Source organism: Spea bombifrons, chromosome 12, assembly GCF_027358695.1.
Source record: "Spea bombifrons isolate aSpeBom1 chromosome 12, aSpeBom1.2.pri, whole genome shotgun sequence".
Lineage (NCBI taxonomy): Eukaryota > Metazoa > Chordata > Amphibia > Anura > Pelobatidae > Spea > Spea bombifrons.
The window spans coordinates 28,421,585-28,441,517 of record NC_071098.1 but is presented as its reverse complement, the minus strand read 5'-3'; the positions used below and the strand labels follow the sequence as shown (position 1 = coordinate 28,441,517).

General features: G+C 44.7%; 2 protein-coding genes across 3 annotated transcripts in view; one reads left to right on the top strand and one right to left on the bottom strand.

Annotated features, from left to right (window-relative positions):
* Window positions 1–676: 676 nt before the first annotated feature.
* LOC128470632 (ATP-sensitive inward rectifier potassium channel 11-like) lies at window positions 677–3,655 on the bottom strand. Its single transcript, XM_053452531.1, has 2 exons — window positions 3,590–3,655; window positions 677–1,956 (listed from the first exon to the last, which is right to left on the bottom strand). Exon 2 carries the CDS (start codon window positions 1,906–1,908, stop codon window positions 715–717), a length of 1,194 nt encoding a protein of 397 aa, XP_053308506.1. The 5' UTR covers window positions 1,909–1,956; window positions 3,590–3,655; the 3' UTR covers window positions 677–714.
* A 3,062-nt stretch (window positions 3,656–6,717) lies between these two features.
* Window positions 6,718–19,933, top strand: part of SCAF1 (SR-related CTD associated factor 1) — a 13,494-nt gene continuing 278 nt past the window's right edge. Inside the window, exons 1-11 of one of the 2 annotated variants that reach the window (XM_053452523.1) lie at window positions 6,718–6,868; window positions 9,244–9,455; window positions 10,238–10,298; window positions 10,864–10,964; window positions 12,226–12,362; window positions 12,497–12,621; window positions 12,718–16,302; window positions 16,656–16,738; window positions 16,847–17,125; window positions 18,559–18,687; window positions 19,336–19,933. The exon at window positions 19,336–19,933 is cut by the window's right edge and continues 278 nt beyond it. In XM_053452523.1, coding sequence (XP_053308498.1) covers window positions 9,267–9,455; window positions 10,238–10,298; window positions 10,864–10,964; window positions 12,226–12,362; window positions 12,497–12,621; window positions 12,718–16,302; window positions 16,656–16,738; window positions 16,847–17,125; window positions 18,559–18,687; window positions 19,336–19,524 — 4,878 coding nt within the window. In that variant the 5' untranslated portion in view covers window positions 6,718–6,868; window positions 9,244–9,266 and the 3' untranslated portion in view covers window positions 19,525–19,933. Of the gene's footprint in view, window positions 6,869–9,243; window positions 9,456–10,237; window positions 10,299–10,863; window positions 10,986–12,225; window positions 12,363–12,496; window positions 12,622–12,717; window positions 16,303–16,655; window positions 16,739–16,846; window positions 17,126–18,558; window positions 18,688–19,335 lie in introns of both variants that reach the window. The other variant, XM_053452522.1, reaches the window with a different exon arrangement.

Sequence of the window (19,933 nt, the reverse complement as noted above, 5' to 3'; positions counted from 1 at the left end):
ATGCATATATATATATATATGTGTCTATATATATATAATTTATTTTAATTTTTTATTTTCACACAGCAAGCAGACGAGGTAGTCGTAGAAATCGATCGATAAGGACATTCAATCTGATCTTCAAGTTATAAAAAAGAATTGTATACAATTAAGTGAAATTTTCGCCAATAGTTTAAGAAATTAAGAATACGACGTGAACAAACCTTTATAAATAATAATGGAAAAAAAAAGTTAATGGAAAAAAAAAAACTACCCAGATTTTATAATGTTATTATGAATGTGTCTTGAATTATAATGGCTTCTGAGAAATATACAAGGAAAGGGTATTGGTAACTGGTGTTACTTCTTCTACGGTATGCCCCAGAATTACTGGAAGAAGGTGTGTTATGTGGACCAGCGGAGTTCAGTGTTGGTCCTCAAGAGCCATGGTAGGACAGGTTCCCAACACCGTTGGCTCTGGGATTAGAACAGCTCACCGTGCTGGGTCCTAAAAACGTAAAAACCTATTCTCAATGCAATACATAAAATGATTGTGGTATATTAGCCTGCAATACATTGCGATACAGAACAGTTTTCATATTGGCCGTCTACAGACTTGCGTAAACTAGCGATTTCCTTTCAATAGCAAAATAATTCAACTATAATTTTAAAACTCTTGCCAAAAAGAGAAGAAAGGTTGTTTTTTTAATTTAAATCACACCACACGAGCTTCCTTTAAGAATCTGATAAGGAATCATCAGACCGAGTTTCTACATCATCTTTCTTTTCAATGGTTGCAACGTTTTGACCTTCTCTTTGTCTTTTCTTAACAATCCTCGAGTGGCCACCATTTCTGTGGAGACCACTGAATCTTCCTTCTAAGAGATCTTTGGCACTGCACAGTGGTCCATGGACCTTCACCGTTTTTCCAAATTTGGAGTAGTCCACAGAGTATCTGCCTTCTTCTTCGGTAACAATGGGAACAAACCGATGACCCCATAGGATCTCTTCAGGCAGGTAGGATGTTCTTGCTTGGGTAGTGATACCTGTTGTCTCAACCACTCCTTCAAGAATTGCTACCACTTCAAGTTCCTGATTGCCCAGATCATAAGCTGAGACTGTATACAGAGGGCTTTTTTCATCTATAGTGTGGCTGATAATAAGAGGTGACACCAAGAATATAGAATTTGTCCCTACAGGGTTCTCTACCTGGATGTCCACTTGGGAGATAGGAACGACCTCTCCTTCTGCAGTCATGGTCTTTCTGACTATCTGTATCTTGATGGAAGCGCTGATGATCATACTTTTCCGCAGGTCGCCCACTCGGAACATGAAACGATACTTGCCATCTCGGCAGGCTATTACTGCATTTTTGCTAAAGATCAGGGTCTCAGCCCTGCGGTTGGCTTGAGCAGTTTTCATAAAAATGCATCCCAACATGACCGCGTTGATGATTAATCCAGATATGTTCTGAATGATGAGGATGGTGATGGCCAAAGGACACTGTTCAGTCACCATGCGACCTCCAAAGCCAATAGTGACCTGAACCTCAATGGAGAAGAGGAATGCTGACGTGAAGGACTGGATGTTGGTGACACAAGGTACAGAGGAGCTACGCGTGGGGTCCAGATCTCCATGGGCAAAGGCGATGAGCCACCAAGCCATGGCGAAGAGCATCCAGCTGCAAATAAATGTCATAGTAAATATAAGTAAGCTATGGTGCCACTTGAGGTCCACCATGGTGGTGAAGACATCTTGGAGGAACCGCCCTTGCTCGCGAATATTCTTATGGGCCACGTTACATGCGCCATTTTTTGTCACAAAGCGTGCTTTCCTGGTCTTAGCCTTGTACTGAGGTTGTGAAGACTTATCTTCTGCCAGACGAGTTATCAGGTATTCTTCATGGATGAGCCCTTTCCTCGCGAGCATGATTACGCGAGAAGATTCACTTGCTATAGCTCCAAATTTTCACTGCGTCTGGAAAAAGAAGACAAAAGCACATGAAAAATGGTGAACATGTGACGCATCCTTCATAAAAACATAGAATTTGACTGCAAATACAAACAATTTGGCCCATCTCGTCCCAGTGCCCATTTGTTCATGCTGTAATAACCTCAAACTTTACATGGTCCTTTGTTTTGTCTGATGTCCATTCCGTACTGATATGTCCAGTTTTTGTTTCAAAAATCTATCATTTCACTCAATTCACTTTTTTTTTTTTGATTTTGATTTAAAATCGGCAGAAAGGGGACACTGTGGCAGCCATCACAAGTGTAACCAACATCATCCAAGTGCTATGGTTGTATGTTACCGCCGTGCGGTGGGGGCCACGTCTTCCATTATTTCTGCACTTTATGGATCCCAGAATGCAAACTAAAACTTCCGACAGTGGAAAAAAATGAAGTTCTCAGCCTGGCTCTGCCTCCCGGAGGCCGCCGACGCATTATACAGCAGTTCTGAGTCACTAATAGCAGCAGCTCATTGCCCCCCACGGCTCCATTCCATTATTGAACACAGGTATGCTGTAATATGCAATGCATGTCCCTTTATTATATATATATATATATATATATAATATAATATATATATATATATATAATAACTTATTATTTTTTTTTAATAAAACATTTCTATTTTCTTATTATCAACTATTATTTTCGCTGCTTTTTTTGGCCCCCGGATGAATTTACTGATTTTTTTTTCCATGTAATTAAACATTTGAGATTAACAGGGTCCTGCTATATTTATTATATATTTATCATTTATTATCTATATAAATGTTTATTATTCTGTAATATAATTATCCTCCGTAATATTCATCCTTTCATCCTGCTTTATTTTAAAACGATAATTGCTCGTCTTTTTAAACAAACTCAACCCTTTCATAAACCTTAATTATTATATGTATATATATATATATATATATATATATATATATATATATATATTATATGTATATAAATATATTTATTTAGTTTTTTTGTTCATGCTAATACATATATTGCATCCAACATATTAAATATCGCATTTACATATTAGGAGCAAATAGTAATATTTATTAATTACGGATTATTTTAAAAGCGAAGAAAGTACTACTTACCTCTTTGGTGCCCAACGAGTAACGTTTAATCCATGTAGATTGTAACAATATATCCAATTCATCCGCAACATCGGGGGTTGTATACAAACATTCTGATCGCATTACAGGGGAAAGAATGGATCCAGGACTACCCTTACCTTTGGGAGACAGTCCTATTATCTGTCACATGATGGCCCCTTGTAGACGGATAAGATTTGGCTCGGATCACGTCCCGCAGACGCCTGTTCTCTCCGTTCAGCACCAGAGACAGCTCCACTCCCCCCCATCTAGTCCTGGGTTAAATATTATTCTGCTCCGGCACAAACACAGCCGTGGCTCTTTATTTTAATAAATGAACCTTTTTTCTTTTAATTTCCTGCACCCTAACAGCTGAAGGATGAGACATTCTGGGCCTCTCCGGTTCAATCATTAACTCTAAGGTGGCAGATGGGAGAATGGATCTGGGAGGGTGGGGGGTAGATAAGGGCTTTTGTTCCTGTTGCATTCAATGAGTGTGGATAACGCGCTTACCTCAATGCATTGAAGGAAATTCTGCAGGCAAGCAATGGCCACTGATCGTTGGGGTTTGGCTAGCGTCGCCCCCCATACGAGGAGAGGATGGTAGTGCCCGGGGTTTCCAATCTGCGTGCAGGGTGATCTCGGTGTTACAGATTGGACGGGGTCTGTGTGGTTGCACAATCTGATTGGCTGGATGCCCTGGGCTGTTCTCATTTGATATATGATCTCACAGTGAGACCGGGAAAGGGTACTATAGAGAGCAGGAGCAACCTATAGAGCCTATACTTTAGCTCGGGATATTCTATGTTTAAATACACAATAAGCACACGAACAAAGGAGAATTGTCAGAACAGGAGGCCATAATCTAAAACTAGAGGGTCAAAGGCTTAGATGTAATATAAGGAAGATTTACGTTACTGTGAGGGTGGTAGATACACGGAACAGCCTCCCAGTAGAAGAGGTGGAGGCTTATACAGTATTTAAGCATGCATGGGATAGGCATTTGGCTCCTGAATCTAAGACGAGACCAACAGCTGATTTAGGTCTTTACAGCAGGAGGCATAGAGGTGGCTATTAAGGCGGCTGCTTTGGGCTTATTAACATCTCACGTGATTGCTATTGTGTTATTGTTGTCTGTATTGTGTCGGGTTTTACAGTTTACAGGACTCGGTAATCCCTTGTACACATTCCAGAGGTTCATTGTCATTCTTCTGAAGACGTGATCAATATTTTAGTTAAATGCAGGAACACATTGACAGGTCATGCGCTGAACATAGAAGCATAATCCCGACCGGTTTTACAGGACAAGTAGCCGGCAGCTTCTATACCCAAGAGAAATGAACCTCCTATTGAACATGGTTGTCTCTGTTCCGTTATATCTCATCAACAGGCAATTTAGCAATCAACTTAGCAATGTATAGAGCCACACACAATATCTCTCGAAAGTTTGGGATCACTTAGAAATGTCCTTGTTGGGAAGAAAAGCAGATTTTGTCCATTAAAATAACATAAAATGGATCAGAAATCCAGCGCAGATGGGGTTAATGTTGTAAATGTTGTAGCTGGAAATGGCTGTTTTTAATGGAATCTCTTCATAGGCGTACAGAGGCCCTTTATCACTCCCATCACTCCTGTGTTCCAATGGCCCTTTATCACTCCCATCACTCCTGTGTTCCAATGGCCCTTTATCATTCCCATCACTCCTGTGTTCCAATGGCCCTTTATCACTCCCATCACTCCTGTGTTCCAATGGCCCTTTATCACTCCCATCACTCCTGTGTCCCAATGGGCCTTTATCACTCCCATCACTCCTGTGTCCCTATGGCCCTTTATCACTCCCATCACTCCTGTGTTCCAATGGCCCTTTATCACTCCCATCACTCCTGTGTCCCAATGGCCCTTTATCACTCCCATCACTCCTGTGTCCCAATGGCCCTTTATCACTCCCATCACTCCTGTGTTCCAATGGCCCTTTATCCCTCCCATCACTCCTGTGTTCAGTGTTAGCTGATCCGAGTTTAAAGGCTAATTGATCGTTAGAAACCCTTTTGCGATTATGTTACAGACAGAAACTTTCCTTGTTTTCCATGAAAACAGCTCAGTGACCCCATACCTTTGAAGGGTCGTGCGTATCACAGTTTTGTTAGAGATGGGCACGCTGGTCCTGATGCAGCACAAGTTGAGCTGGGGCCGGGTCACTCTTTTGGGTCGGTAATCAGAGAGAGGTTATGATGTCGGGAAATATATCCTTATGTAAATCCTTATTTACAGAATTTTGAGCGACAATACAAAGTGGTGGTCAAAATGTATTTTACCATAAAAATACTTGGCTGGTGAAGAACTTGGATCGCTATGTTCAGGATCTCAAGGGTGGAAAGTCAATACAGCAAAAGCGACAGTCTCATATCTACTGACTTCTGACCATACCTGGGGACTTTGGAAATGAGCTGGCTCTGAGACTCTTTAAATATTAACCCTTCAATAGCCCATCATGCAGGTGCTATGCACCAACTGGGAGTCTTATATAAGATCACCGCGGGGAGAATAGGAAGGAGTCGGCTCCAGACTGTGTGACCCGGAGAATCTGCCCCTTCACCCTGAGACTGGGGCAAAAACCCTGAGACTCCGGGGCAAACCGTGAGAGCTCCCAGGTATGCTTTTGATACAGAAAGCCAACTCCTCTGTGTACAAGAAATGTCCAAAACATGCCTATTTCTTAACTGGGGTAGTTAGAATAAATTATTGGGGCTTTTAGAACCCTGCGATACCCTCATACTCATCAAACATTCCGAGCTCCTAGAAAAGAGGGGTCCCAGAGTGAAAAAGAAGTGATATAAGGGTCTGGGGTCTAAAGTGGGGACTATGACTGTAAAATTGGGAAACTCGGTAGGTATGCTTGTCTAGGTATAGTTTATATTCCCGTTGTCCTGACTTTTAGTGTTGGAGAAAATTCCGGAATACTCAGCATCGCCGAAGGCCTTCAGGAGCAAATATTTGGTGTCCAGTATTTTAGCGAAAGCCTTGAGTAACCATAACGTAAAATGACAAGATGGCTCCATTTTATTGCGGGCTGGATTAAAAAATTGCTTTTTATAAATGTCTCCATTTAATCCATTTTTCCTTGATTAACCGATACCCAATAGGTGACAAGCATCAGGTTGGATTTATAACTAATATTATTTCTACTTTGATCTGCATCCAGACCTTAAACTGCTTTTGTATAGTATATACATAACATATGCCCTCATTTGACCTCTCAGATGCCACCAAGCCCTATAACTCTTATTATTCTTCCAATCACAGCAAAGTATAGCATAAGGTTGTTGACACATATCACTAAAACTACAATTCCCAGCATTAATTGTGGTAGCAACACCAGCCACATCCGTTCTACGCGCTAAGGACACTGGGTAGAAGAGTGTGTCCTTTTCTTTGCTTGCTTTGATTGGCAATAGTATTGCGATTTAACGCAGACTACATATCCCATGATGCCGTGCGTTAGAATCTCTGTCAGGCACTTCATTGGTGCCGCGCGGCATTGTGGGGTCTGTAGTATTCTACGACAACAGTACTCCTGAACTGCGCAGTGACGTTCTGCTTGCCCGAACTACAACTCCCAGCATGCCGCGCGCCGCGAGACCCGCTGAAGCAGCGGGGTAAGATGGCGGCCGCTGGAGGGATGGGAAAGCTCCTTTTGTTGTAAACCTGGATAATTCACGAAAAACCCGCCGGCGAGAGCACGGAGCGGTAGCACAGAGGCGGATTTGAGCAGCCAGGCGCCTCTGTTAGTCGGTAGGTTCTCGCAGGGAGTACAGACGAGGCCGGGAACGGGCCGGAGGTTGGGTCTGGGAGGGGTTTTCCTATTGGGGCAGATGGATGAGGCATAGACTACAGACAGTGGGTTAATGCAGACAGGATGGTTGGATCGGGCCTGGGATGGGCGAGCATAGCTTATACATTCTCTCCAGCATAGCCAAGGTTAAACATATGATTGCAGCATATTGCTTTATGGCAGTTCAAACGGGGCTTTACAATAGCACAGGCCTGTACTTTTACCTCAGAAGCATAGAACGTGACGTCAGATCAGACCCATTCGGCCCGTCTAGTCTGCCTGTTTCTCCTGCTGTAAAGAATCAAACCTTAATCGGTCGTTGGTCTCGTCTTAGATTCAGGAGCCATATGCCTGTCCCATGCGTGTTTAAATCCCCTCACTGTATTACCCTCTATCACTTCTGCTGGGAGGCTGTTCCACTTATCTACCACTCAGAGTAACATTAAACTTCCTTGGACTCCATCTACTTGAGTACATTTCTCCTCCTTTGAAATAATCTCCCCTCCTGCACTTTATGTATTTAAATGTCTCTCTCCCATCACCTCTCTCTCCCAAGCCGGACATAATGAGATCCTGTAGTCCTTCCTAATTTTAGTTGCCCTCCTGTGAACTCGGCAGTAGGTTGGCAGATGGCCCTGATTAAAATACCGGGGGCTAATGGGAAATGCTTGCCGCTCGGCACTCATAGGGAAGAATATACAAGCCGGGCTGTTGAATGAATTGTCGTCGTCGTCCTCATCATCATTTCTAGTGAGCTGAATGGTTGAGAGTCCCGTCCAAAGCTTTTTATGGCTACCGTTATTCTCTAGGGGCAAATGGGCTCAAAACTGGATATCTGACAACCTTATATCGTTCATGTGTAGGGTGATTGTCCCTGCAGATCTACCCCGATCTGACGTTACTAGGGGGCAAAAAGCAGGATTAATGGTGACAGCTCAGTCACAGGTGCTGTCAGATGTCTCTTCTTTTGCATGGCCCACCGGACAGATCACGAGACCTCCCTCGTTATTAACAATTCTCGGTCCCAGAACCTCCAAAAGAGAGTGCAGTGACTGGGACGTCCTCCTTGAATACTTAGCGTTGTCACATGGGGCTTCATGGCGCTTCGGTGGGATCGACTCTTTGCAGGTCGCTAAAGAGCTGGTAGGAGAGTCTGCAGGAGACTCTCTCTCTTCTCCATTCATTATTAAGGGCCGATACGGCGCGTTTCTCCTGCAACAAGGACTGAGCTGGCCCTGTATAATGCATAATCCAACAGGAGCAGGAGACCTTGAAAACGGCTTTCTTTACCCATGCATTATACAGGGCCGGCCAGGCTCTTCCTGCAGTTGGATCTCACTGAGGTTGGACCTTCATGATGTCAAGCGGTAACGGTAACGTTGGCTTGTTGTTAGCCCCCCCCTGTGTTTATAGTAAAATGTTTCTTAGCTTCAGATGTCATCTTGTTTATTTTGCAACATTCTGAAAGTTTGAGGAGTTCTAACATGTAACCAGAATTTAGCAAGTTAAAGGGCCGGCTTAGGGCCCCTGACAATGAATAAATGCATATTAAAGAGCTTTAAAATACTGTGACTATCGGATGCGTCTCCTGCAAGCCTTTGATGTGGGGGTGGGAGAGAGACAAATGCATGGGGGGATTCTGCGTGTATGAGGGGGTCGACAGGGGACGTCCAGCTACTACAAGCCGCGCATGATGGCTCGCGTGTCCCTTTCAGGGGCAGACAAAGTGATTTTTGGTTTCTGGCTTATGTAACGGCCGTTGGTTTATTAGAATGAATGAATGAGTGAATGAATGAAGCGTTAGCCCGGTTGCTATGTAGCGTGAATTCATGAGCGCCATTCTTTTATGGGCCAGGTTTTCCGGCCTATGACTTTCTTTGCGTGCCGCAATCAGAGTTAATTAAATGTTATGCCTCTACAGACCAGATTAAAATAAAATGATTGTTTTCTTCTTTTATGAGAATGAATCATTAGGTGTTTGTGGATGAATTTAAACATAGGTGCTACATAGCCTTAAAGGGCTTTCCTGTAGCCCCAGGGGGGTTCTGTGGATTCCCGAGCTGGGAAATATACCTCCTGACCTACGGAGAGACCTTCCTAGGATGAGAAGCACAAAGACACTCAGCTGTGGATATATAACCTGGAGAACTCTCAATTTAAATCATTTATTTTAAGCAAATGTTGGGTATTTAGACCCTTTGAAGCTTTGGTTCCAGCTGGCTGGAGAGTGGTGGGGCAAAAGCCACCGATGATCTGGCACAAGCCCCATGATCCTTCACCAGTTGGCTGACTTTTGAATTTGCTCTGAATGTTTCTTTCTTTCTTTCTTTCTTAGGCAAAATCCTCCCGTTTGCAGGGATGGCCGAAGACGACAAGGATTCTAAACCCACCGCGCAAGATGCAGATGAAGAGTCAGAAGACGACTCTAATGGGGCATCAGAAGCTGCCGTGTTGGAGGAATGCCAAGAAAAAAGCAAACCGAGCAACGTGCAGGAGGAGGCCTCGTTCCTGCCCGAGGAGCTCTGTGCTGGGCAGATGATCATTTTGGTTCGTAACATTTTACACTCGCACGTAAACATTGAAGCGTTTCAGAATCTGAAGGCAAAACAGATTTATTTGGTAACAGTGTTACTTCGATATGCTCATGTGTATGGCTGTAAAACAGAATAATATCCAATATTTAAACTTGTAACATTCCAGGAGGAAGTCCTGCTGTCCCCAAATCACTCTGCATTTAGGACTCTTTGGGAGGCGCTGTATTTTAATTGAAGCTTTTAGTGAGATGTTAGGATGTAAGAGACCCTGACAGGCTTCTTCATACTATGTTGTTCTTCTAGCGTCTCTTAAGAACGTTCTGGAAATGGCTTCAGGAACGTAAAATGCGGGGACGCATCTGAACTCTTTGGCCTATCTAGTCTGCCCGTTTTTTTTTCCTCGTTGTGAAGCCTAAATTGTAGTTCTTGGTTCCTATATTCAGAAGCCATATGCCTATCCCATAAGTTCTCTCATTGTACAAGCCTCTACCGCTTCTATCAGCCTCTCAGTAAAGTAAATCTTCCTCACGTTATATGTACAGCCTCTTCATTTTTAATCTTCAAGTTTTAATGCAAAAGATCCAGGAACCCCTGTGAAATTATTATTATTATTATTATTTAGACTTTAACTATATCCTGGGTTATTGTATATGGCGGGTAGCTCATTAGTTTCTTTCCGGTAGTCCTATTAAGGGTAAGCGTCGTGGAAGATATGCTGCAGTAACGGGCGCAGAGCTAGGCGAGGGTTACCCCTGGTATTAGACTAGGTCATCACCTGACATGTTGTTATTTCAGAAAGCTTTGCAGCAAGTTCTTGGAAGCAGCGACGGCAAGGCGGGTCGTCCCTGTGCCATGGGTATGTATGTGTTGGGTTTTTCCCTTTACACCTTACCATGCCAGATTACTAACACTTTTTAACGAGTGCACCCCTGCATGTCTTCTGTTTTACTGGAAGTGTGTTCTTCTTTTGGATGCAGGTATTCTTTTCTTTCCTCATCCCCGGCTGCCTCTGCTGAAAACAGGAAGTGTACTTAAGTATACTTCCTGCACTTGCTCTGTGGCCATCCCATTGAAGTGAGAATATCAGCTTCCAATAGCATGTATGCAAAGCCATCAGCTTTGCGATTGGCGGCTGGCATTCTCACTCATTTCATCAGAGCGTGTGCATGTGCCCCTCAAGCAGCCGTGGGGTGAGGGGGAAATAAGACAACGTTTTCATCCTCCGACTTAAAAAAACTAAAGAATGCACTCGCTTCCATGCACTGGAGTCCATGCAAAATAAACTCTGTTGTATTTTACATGAGAATAGGGCAGCAGGTCTTTGAAGTGTGTTCTTGGTTCTATGTATAGCTTTCAGAGAGATCCGCAGAGTTGGCGTTGTATATTGCTCTGAATCCATTATTTACCCGCTTGTTTTCCAGGTTCCAAACAGAAAAGGTCAAAATTAAAAAAGACTTGCAAGAACAGAAAACCCCCTGGCACGGCGGAGGATAAGCAGCTCAATTCTGAAAGTGAAGATTCTGTACGTATGCAGCGTCATTCTGTACGTATGCAGCGTCATTCTGTACGTATGCAGCGTCATTCTGTACGTATGCAGCGTCATTCTGTACGGATGCAGCGTCATTCTGTACGGATGCAGCGTCATTCTGTACGGATGCAGCGTCATTCTGTACGGATGCAGCGTCATTCTGTACGGATGCAGCGTCATTCTGTACGGATGCAGCGTCATTCTGTACGGATGCAGCGTCATTCTGTACGGATGCAGCGTCATTCTGTACGGATGCAGCGTCATTCTGTACGGATGCAGCGTCATTCTGTACGGATGCAGCGTCATTCTGTACGGATGCAGCGTCATTCTGTACGGATGCAGCGTCATTCTGTACGGATGCAGCGTCATTCTGTACGGATGCAGCGTCATTCTGTACGGATGCAGCGTCATTCTGTACGGATGCAGCGTCATTCTGTACGGATGCAGCGTCATTCTGTACGGATGCAGCGTCATTCTGTACGGATGCAGCGTCATTCTGTACGGATGCAGCGTCATTCTGTACGGATGCAGCGCCATTCTGTACGGATGCAGCGCCATTCTGTACGGATGCAGCGTCATTCTGTACGGATGCAGCGTCATTCTGTACGGATGCAGCGCCATTCTGTACGGATGCAGCGCCATTCTGTACGGATGCAGCGCCATTCTGTACGGATGCAGCGCCATTCTGTACGGATGCAGCGCCATTCTGTACGGATGCAGCGCCATTCTGTACGGATGCAGCGCCATTCTGTACGGATGCAGCGCCATTCTGTACGGATGCAGCGCCATTCTGTACGGATGCAGCGCCATTCCGTCGGAGTTAACTTTTTTTAATTTTTTTTTTAAAGTGACATGGAAGTTAACTGTTTAAGGAGAGCAGGGTATTAGATTAGTGATTTTTCTCCACTGCATTGGTGTTGAAATATTAATATCTACCCAGTCTAACATACTGTGTAGATTATTGACATGCTCCGATGATTAATGTAACATTCCTCAATGGAACTCTACAAACTATATGGGAAGTTAGCCTTAGTGGCTCTATTTTTCGGGATTCTACTGGCCAAACAGCTTCCCCAAACACAAATGCTTTTATTCCCTTCCGTTTTGGCCAACAGATCTAGTCGTGCTTCCTCACTTCCGAGCAGAAGATGCATCAGGTTGAATGTGTCTCCTGCGAGGAAAATTGTGAGGTGGGGGCTCGGGGGGGAAAAACCCCAAAATGTAAATGTAATTCTAAGTGTTGGATTCCTTGTAGATCCCTGAAACAGCAGAGAGTCTGCTGTCCAGTCTTAACAGTGCATTGAATTATCTCGAAAGGACCTGCAACACAATCTCTTCAGAGTCTTGCCTGAGGTCAGACGGAGTGGAGAGCCTGCATTTTGGAGATCTGTAGTGAGTGCCAATACTTGGATATGTATAGTATGTTTGTTGTTTGTTTTTATTTTTTTTATTTTTTATTAGTCAAAAATGTTACTGAAATGGAATTCTCAACCGCCGTACGATAACCTGATGTCTTAACCTTGCAGTGCAGACGAAGAGATGGCTGAAGCGGAGCTCATTGCCGAGGTGCAAGTTGGGGACTTGGAGTCTTTTTGTGGCGGACGTCCAGGAATCTTAAGAAGGCGTCAACACTGGAGGTTTCAGAAGTCAGGTGTGAAAGGAAGTCTTTTGTAGCTCCTGCAATGTTACGATTTCACTAATAGAACAAGATTTACAGTTCTGTAAATTGTTCTTCTTCTGTCTGCAGTGTGCCTCAGCTCCTCGGGACTGCAAAGAGGACAATCTGGAGTGTATAAAAAGGCTTCACCCCTGCTATCAAAAATGGGGGTATCCCTGGAGCCTGTTGGCTGTCCATTGAACACTAAGCGGTTTACTACAAGGACATTAGACAGAACTATGTTGAAAACAAATTGCAGCGATGTACATAAACCACATGTTGCTCAGTTAAGAGCTCCAGGCAGACCTTCACTGCTGGATCATCCTGAACTACACCCCAAATCTGTGCTACCCGGACCTCCCTGTATTGTGACTGATCCAACTAATATCTTGTCAATGTCTAGGGTGCAAGATACCCTTGGCTCTAGCAGGACTACCCTGACAAAAGAGAATTCTCAAGCAATTCTTAAAACTACACCTGATGCTTTAGTGATGTGTGGACTGGCACTTGGAAATGGCACCGATGTTTCAGGTACACGGCAAAGACCTCTTGGTGGAGAAGGTTCAACTTCAAATAACCAGCATTCCCAGGTCCCCAGTTCATTAGAAAAAGCAGATTCCAGCTCATCCTCGCCATCGTCATCACCATCGTCGTCGTCATCCTCTTCCCATATGCCAGTATTGTCCGCTGGTGGAGGTGGTACCCAGTCAAATAGGTCCCAGGATCCGGATATTTATGACCCCTTCCACCCTACTGATGAGGAAAATGTGAATGGAGATTATCTGTATACAGACTCTCCGGACAAAGAAACAGAAGAGCAAGAGGATCAAAAATATGATCCATTTGAACCTACAGGCTCTAACCCTAGTTCCTCCGAGTGCAGCCCATCTCCTTATGAGGATGACGATGATGATGATGGAAGCGAATCCCAACACGAGGGTCGGATCTCTGAAGCTCTGGCTGGTATTTATGATGATAATAGTTTGAGTCCAGAGTGTCTCGGCGCTGGAAAAACAAAGGAAGGTTTTCAGGCTGGGGAGACTGGTAAGCGCCAAGGGGCAGAAGACCAAGAGGGCAAGTCTGCATTCGAGAGTAATAAAAGCGAACAGAGACTTTCCAAAGAGCCGTCTGACTCTTCTACAGCCGAGAATGCAAATCTGGCCTTTGAGCCCTATAGTCCTAGCTCCAGCTTGGATATGGATAGGGAAGATGACGTAGAGGAAGTTTCTAGAGCCGCTTCAGAGGAAAAAAGTGTTAAAGAACCGCCTGTTGCCGACTCAACGCTAGATGAAGCAAGTCCATCGAAGTTGTTGCCCGAACCCAGGAGAAGAGTCTTCGCGGTTGATGTTGGTAAAGATTATATAAGAAAATCAGAGTTTGACTCTGCTTCAGATGCTAAGTCAAAGCTGGAGATCAAGGTTTCGCTGGAGTCTATAGCAAAACCAGATGTGAAGTCCTATCTGAGGATGGAAAAAATTGCCAAACTTGGAGGAGAGTCCCGATCCCGCCACAGACAGAAGCATACGTCTGAAAAGAGGGACCGAGGGGATGATTCTGACCGAAATTACGATTCTGAAATTGAAGAAGGAGAGATAGTTCAGCCAGAAGAAGATTGCTTTAGCCCTATGCCTTTGTTTCGGAGCCGGTGCCGTGTCATGGAAAGATCCCTAAGAGTGGTAGAAGGGGATGATTTTCTTTCTCTGCATGCAGATTCAGACGAAGAAGGAGCTTTGCAAATTGACTTTGGAGAAAATCAGGGGGATAGCAGGTGGAAGGGGCTTGATTTGAGAAGGAAGATCACAAACCAGCGGAGAGAGAGATACCGGAAAAAATCAGAATCCCCACCGAAGCCCAAGAAGCAATCTAAATCCCGCTCTCCTTCCAGCTCCCGTAGTCGTAAAAAGGCAAAAAGGGAACGGAAGAGATCGAGGGAACGGAAGAGATCAAAGGAACCAAGAACATCGACTGCATCGTGGTCAAACACAAAGAAATCAAAAGACCACAAGGACCGCAAACGTTCCCGGTCACGCTCTCAGAATAAGACTTCACGTTCTCGTTCTAGAGACCGTAGAAGATCACGATCTTGGTCGCCCTCGATCAGCACCAGCATCTCTGTCGTAGACTCTTCCCGTACGTCGGCCGAGAGACGGAAAAGCCATAGATCTAAGTCAAAGGAGAAAAGACGTCACTGGTCTCGGTCTGTCAGTACCGAGCGGTCTCGTAAGGATAAGCATAAAGATAAACACAGGACGGATGGAAAGAAAAAGAAAAAAAGATCCCGTTCCCGATCGAGAGAGAGAGACCGCAGGTCCTTGCATCAGTCAGATGACAGGAGGGATAAGGAAAAGGCAAGAACGAGACATCCGTTAGATGAACCAAAGCACGAAAATCCGTCTTTACTGGACAGGAGGAGACGGGACAGTCGGTCAGTGGTTCCGCCCTCTATACAAGATCTTAATAATTCTGATCTATTTACTATTAAAAGAACAATTACTGTGAACCCAGAGGAAAAACTGGAAGATCGCGAGGACTTGCTAAATACCCCTGAAGTTTCCGGGAAAAGAGAAGTTCTCTACGATTCAGAAGGACTTAGTTTTGAAACCTATTCTGACCGTGAAAACATTGACGACCGGGACGGGAAGTGCAACCGAGTGTTTGAAAGACACTCTGGAAAGTCTGACAACAACAAGAGACGCATGCCCATGGACTTTGAGAAGAAGCGGGTGGAAGAGGAACGAGAGAGCCGGCAAAGGGCCAGCAAAGACAGAGATCGAAAAAGATCTTACACCGATGATAGTCGCGATAGATATAAGAAAAGGTTCAAAGATGTGCCTGAGCCAGAACCTGAGCCTTTAAAGCTGGAGAAAGAGAAGCTACGTCCAGAAAAGGATAAAACGTCCAAAAAACTGAAGGTCAGCCATAAGGAGGGTAAGGGGACTTCTGCCAGAAAGGTCAAACTCCAATCCAAAGTTGCCGTGCTGATCCGAGAAGGGGTGAGCAGCACCACCTCTGTAAAAGAAGCGGGTTCTATCGGTGTCAAATTCAGCCGTGACCGCGAGAGCCGGTCGCCGTTCCTAAAATCGGAAGGAAAGATCCCGGAAGTTAAGAGTGTACGGCCTAAACTCGAATTAACAAACACAAAGGAACCCATCGTGAAGCCCAAGAAACTGAAAGGCTTAAAAACTAAAACTGGTGTCAAAAAAGTAAAGCCTGCTGCCTCTGCCGCCGGAGTCCTTTTGAAACCAAAGGGAACCCTTGAAAAGAAGAAGAAAAAGCTCAAGGTCAAAGCCTCCTTGAAGAAGTCCAAGGCGGACAGTTGCAGCAAAGAGTTGCCCAGCCCCATCCAAGCCGCAGATGAACCCATATGGTCTGACACAGAGAAGAGTGAGAGCAAAGCGAAGCCCCCCAGCCCTCCCAAGCCAGCTATCGAGCAGGAACTCACGCCCGATTCACAGACCGTGGACAGTAGCTGCAAGACTCCGGATGTTATATTCATTCCGGAGGAGCCTCTGGCTGAGCCGGAGAGAGAGATGGATTTGGAGTTGGACAGCATGTCTGAGCCCAAGGAAGAAACCCCCCGGCCGCCGCCACCTCCGCCGCCGCCTCCTCCGCCTGCTCCGGTGTCCTGGAACCTTCAGACTGGAGTAGACTGCACCACAAGCGGTGTTCTGGCATGTAAGTTTGAAGGGCACTTTCTGCTTTCCTCCTCGGGTTCTTAAGACTTTGTATCAAGGTCCTGCTGAAAAGTACAGCCATTTAGGGGTTGATAACTATTAAAATATATTTATAAGTAAGAATAACCTGGTAATAACCTGATCTGCATTATGGGGCTGCTTTTGGTGTCCATTGTATCTAGGTAGGGTAGGTTTATCTGGTCATTACAGTTCAATAAACCCGGGTTATAGGTTAATCCTGTAAGACCTTTTGATCACCTACAATGGTGAATAAAGACGAATATAAACCGCGATATTGTGTTTTTGTATTCAATACAAACATCTTTACGTGATCCTTTGTGGCTTCTGTTTCAGTGACGGCTTTGCTGTTCAAGATGGAAGAAGCCAATTTGGCAAGCAGGGCGAAGGCGCAGGAGCTAATACAGGCCACTAACCAGGTAAGCGGGTGTTAAAATTCCTTGTGAACTGCCATGCCGAGGAATGAAGAGACCTTAGACCTTTAAATGTTACTGTTGTGTAGCATCATGCTTTAATTTCTTCCACAGATTCTCAACCAGAGCAAGCCATCTACCTCCTTGGTTTCACAGCCACCCCCACCTCCCATGATGTCCTCCATCGGCCATTCGACCCAGCCATATCTTCTTCATAGCAGCCTGCCTCTCAGCAGCAACTCCAGCCCTCCGACGCCGACCGGCGTCTCTGTTCTAAGCTCCCAGTCGATCCCTGCTTCCACCTCTAGCACCTTTTTCAACACTACGTCTGTTGCGGAGCTGGGGAAGAAGGAAGGCAGCATCAGTTCTGAGGGGAGAGGTGAAACTGACAAGGTAAGACGGTTGAACGAGATCATTGCGGTCAAAGGAATCGGGTGCCTTTCCAACGGTCTCAGGCAGTGGCGTCTCCAGCTTTCATATTTAGGGGGGGCACATGGGGGGCCAGGGACCAAAGTAGGGGGGGCAATTATAAAACGGTACATATACACTATATATATATATATATATATATATATATATATATATATATATATATATATATATATATATATATATATATATATATATATATATATATATATATATATATACACACACACACACACACACACACACACACATGTTAGGCAGTTATTTCTCATTCTTTAATATTAGCCCCTGCTGACAATATATATAAATATTAGACCCTGCTGCCGATATATAGAAATATTACACCCTGCTTCTGATATATATTAATATTAACCCCTGCTGCGGATATATATTGATATTAGCCCCTGCTGCGGATATATATACTTATATTATACCCTGCTGCCGATATACGTAAAAATTATACCCTGCTGCCAATATATATTAATATTTGACCCTGCTACCAGTATATATTAATACTAGCCCCTACTGCCAATATATATTATTAGTCCCTGCAGCCAATATATATAAAATTAGCCCCTGCAGCCAATATATATTAATATTAGCCTCTACTGCCGACATATATATAAATACTAGACCCTGCTGCCAATAAATATTAATATTAGCCCCTGCTGCCAATATATGTTAATATCTCCATCTCCCTCCCAATCTATCCCCTCTCCCTCCCAATCTACCCCCTCTCCCTTCCAATCTATCCTATCTACTCCCTCTCCCTCCCAATCTATCCTAACTACCCCCTCTCTCCCTCCCAATCTATCCCTATCTACCTCTTCTCACTTCCTATCTACCTCTTTTCACTCTCTAACCCCCTCCTAACTTTCTACCCTCTCCCCCCCCCTTTGAAGTTCACTTACCTTGGGCTTGGTTCTGCCGCAGTGTGCGCGGCTTCATTGCTGAGCGCCGGATATGACATCATATACCGGCGCTCGGCTTGAAATGCCGGCACTGCGACCAAGGCAGAGGCCTCGCGGTCGCGGAGAAGAGTGAGAGGCGCCGAACGGTCGATGAGAACTTATTCCTCAGCAACCGCTCGGCGCCTCTCTCTCTCCTCCGGATCTATTAAAAAAAAAAAAAGACGGCGTTTCAATTGGGGGGGCACAGCATGATGTAGGGGGGCCATGGCCCCCTCTGGCCCCCCCTGCCGACGCCACTGGTCTCAGGGTGTCAGGGTATCTGGAGTTTGCGTTCAACTGATCAACTTTAAGATCCCAGCTGACCCTAAATACGCTGATCCAACAATGACTTCAAATAGCTTTTATAAGCCCAATTAGTTTTGATGGCATTTATCCCGTTGGTGTTCCTCAAGTTTCTTTAACCATCCTTTTACTTCTCATTAACAGTACCTGAAGAAGCTTCACACTCAGGAACGAGCTGTGGAGGAGGTGAAACTAGCTATCAAACCTTACTATCAGAGAAAAGAGATCACTAAGGAAGATTACAAAGATATTCTGCGGAAAGCTGTGCATAAGGTGGGTGCTCGCCCTTCGAATCCTATCATGTTAGCGGTACCGGTACTTTCCATAGGTGGATGGCATGCCTGCAGGGTATTGGGTCAGGAACGTAACACCTTCCAAGTAAGTCAACTCATCTCAAAGAGATATTAAAGCCACAAGGGGCTCTCACTAGAATGTTCTTAATCAGCGTTTCCCCAAAACCACTAGATCAGGGGTATCCAACCTGCGGCCCTCCAGCTGCTGCAGGACTACATCTCCCATAATGCTCTTTCAGCTAAGGGGGAGGAGTATGGGAGATGTAGTCCTGCAGCAGCTGGAGGGCCGCAGGTTGGACACCCCTGCACTATATTAATAGTTCCAGTACGAAGATACCTTTGGGAACAATTTAAACGTCCACTTGCATATTGTAGTCCCTTAAAAGTCAACGAGAGTAATAGCCGCAGCAGCAGCCAATCATGTTCGCTCTCTGAATGCTAGCTAACATCCGATTGGCTGCCGCTGCTCCAACTGAGTTCAACAGCAACGCTTCTAAGCACGTGCAGGAGCTACACTTCCTGCCTCGACTTCCTGGTTCCAGTTACGGCCAATTCCAATTGGCTGATCTGTGCCACGCCTTTTCTTTTATATAGCGTCATGTTCTATCTCCTGTCTTACTTGATCCAGATCTGCCACAGCAAAAGCGGAGAAATCAACCCGGTTAAGGTGAACAATCTAATCAAGGCGTACGTCCAGCGCTACAAGTACTTCCGGAAACACGGGAAGAAAATGGAGGACGATGAAAGTGGCGGTTACCGCAGCGGAAAGGACTCTGGAACTGTGGATAAGGCTATACCTCCTTTACCCATCATCTGAGCCAGACGGACTGTACTCCTTTCACGTAAACCGGTCAACCTAAAATACATTTTTAATCACTAGTTTAAAAAAAAAAAAGAGGGAAGTAAAGCTTTTATGCAAATACTCGTCGAACTTTAGAATTAACTTAGAAATGAAATCTATGTACGTGGCCCGTTCCGATCTTCCCTTTTTCCTCCGCCAGCACTGTTAATAGAGCAGCCACCCCAGGCTCTGGGGCGATAACCACGTCTTTGCTAGATAGAAGTGCACAGATTTTTTTTTGTTTTTTTTGCTGTGCAGTCTTTTAAATAGTAAACGGTCTATTGTAAATATAATTCGGCTTCACCGATCTGCAGATCTATTATTCATATTTACCCAGTTTTAATTCTAACACCATCACGTCCTAATTATTATTATTATTATTATT

Coding starts and splice junctions, on each gene's coding strand:
- LOC128470632 (XM_053452531.1), bottom strand. CDS start 1,908: ATGCTCGCGAGGAAAGGGCTCATCCATGAAGAATACCTGATAACTCGT.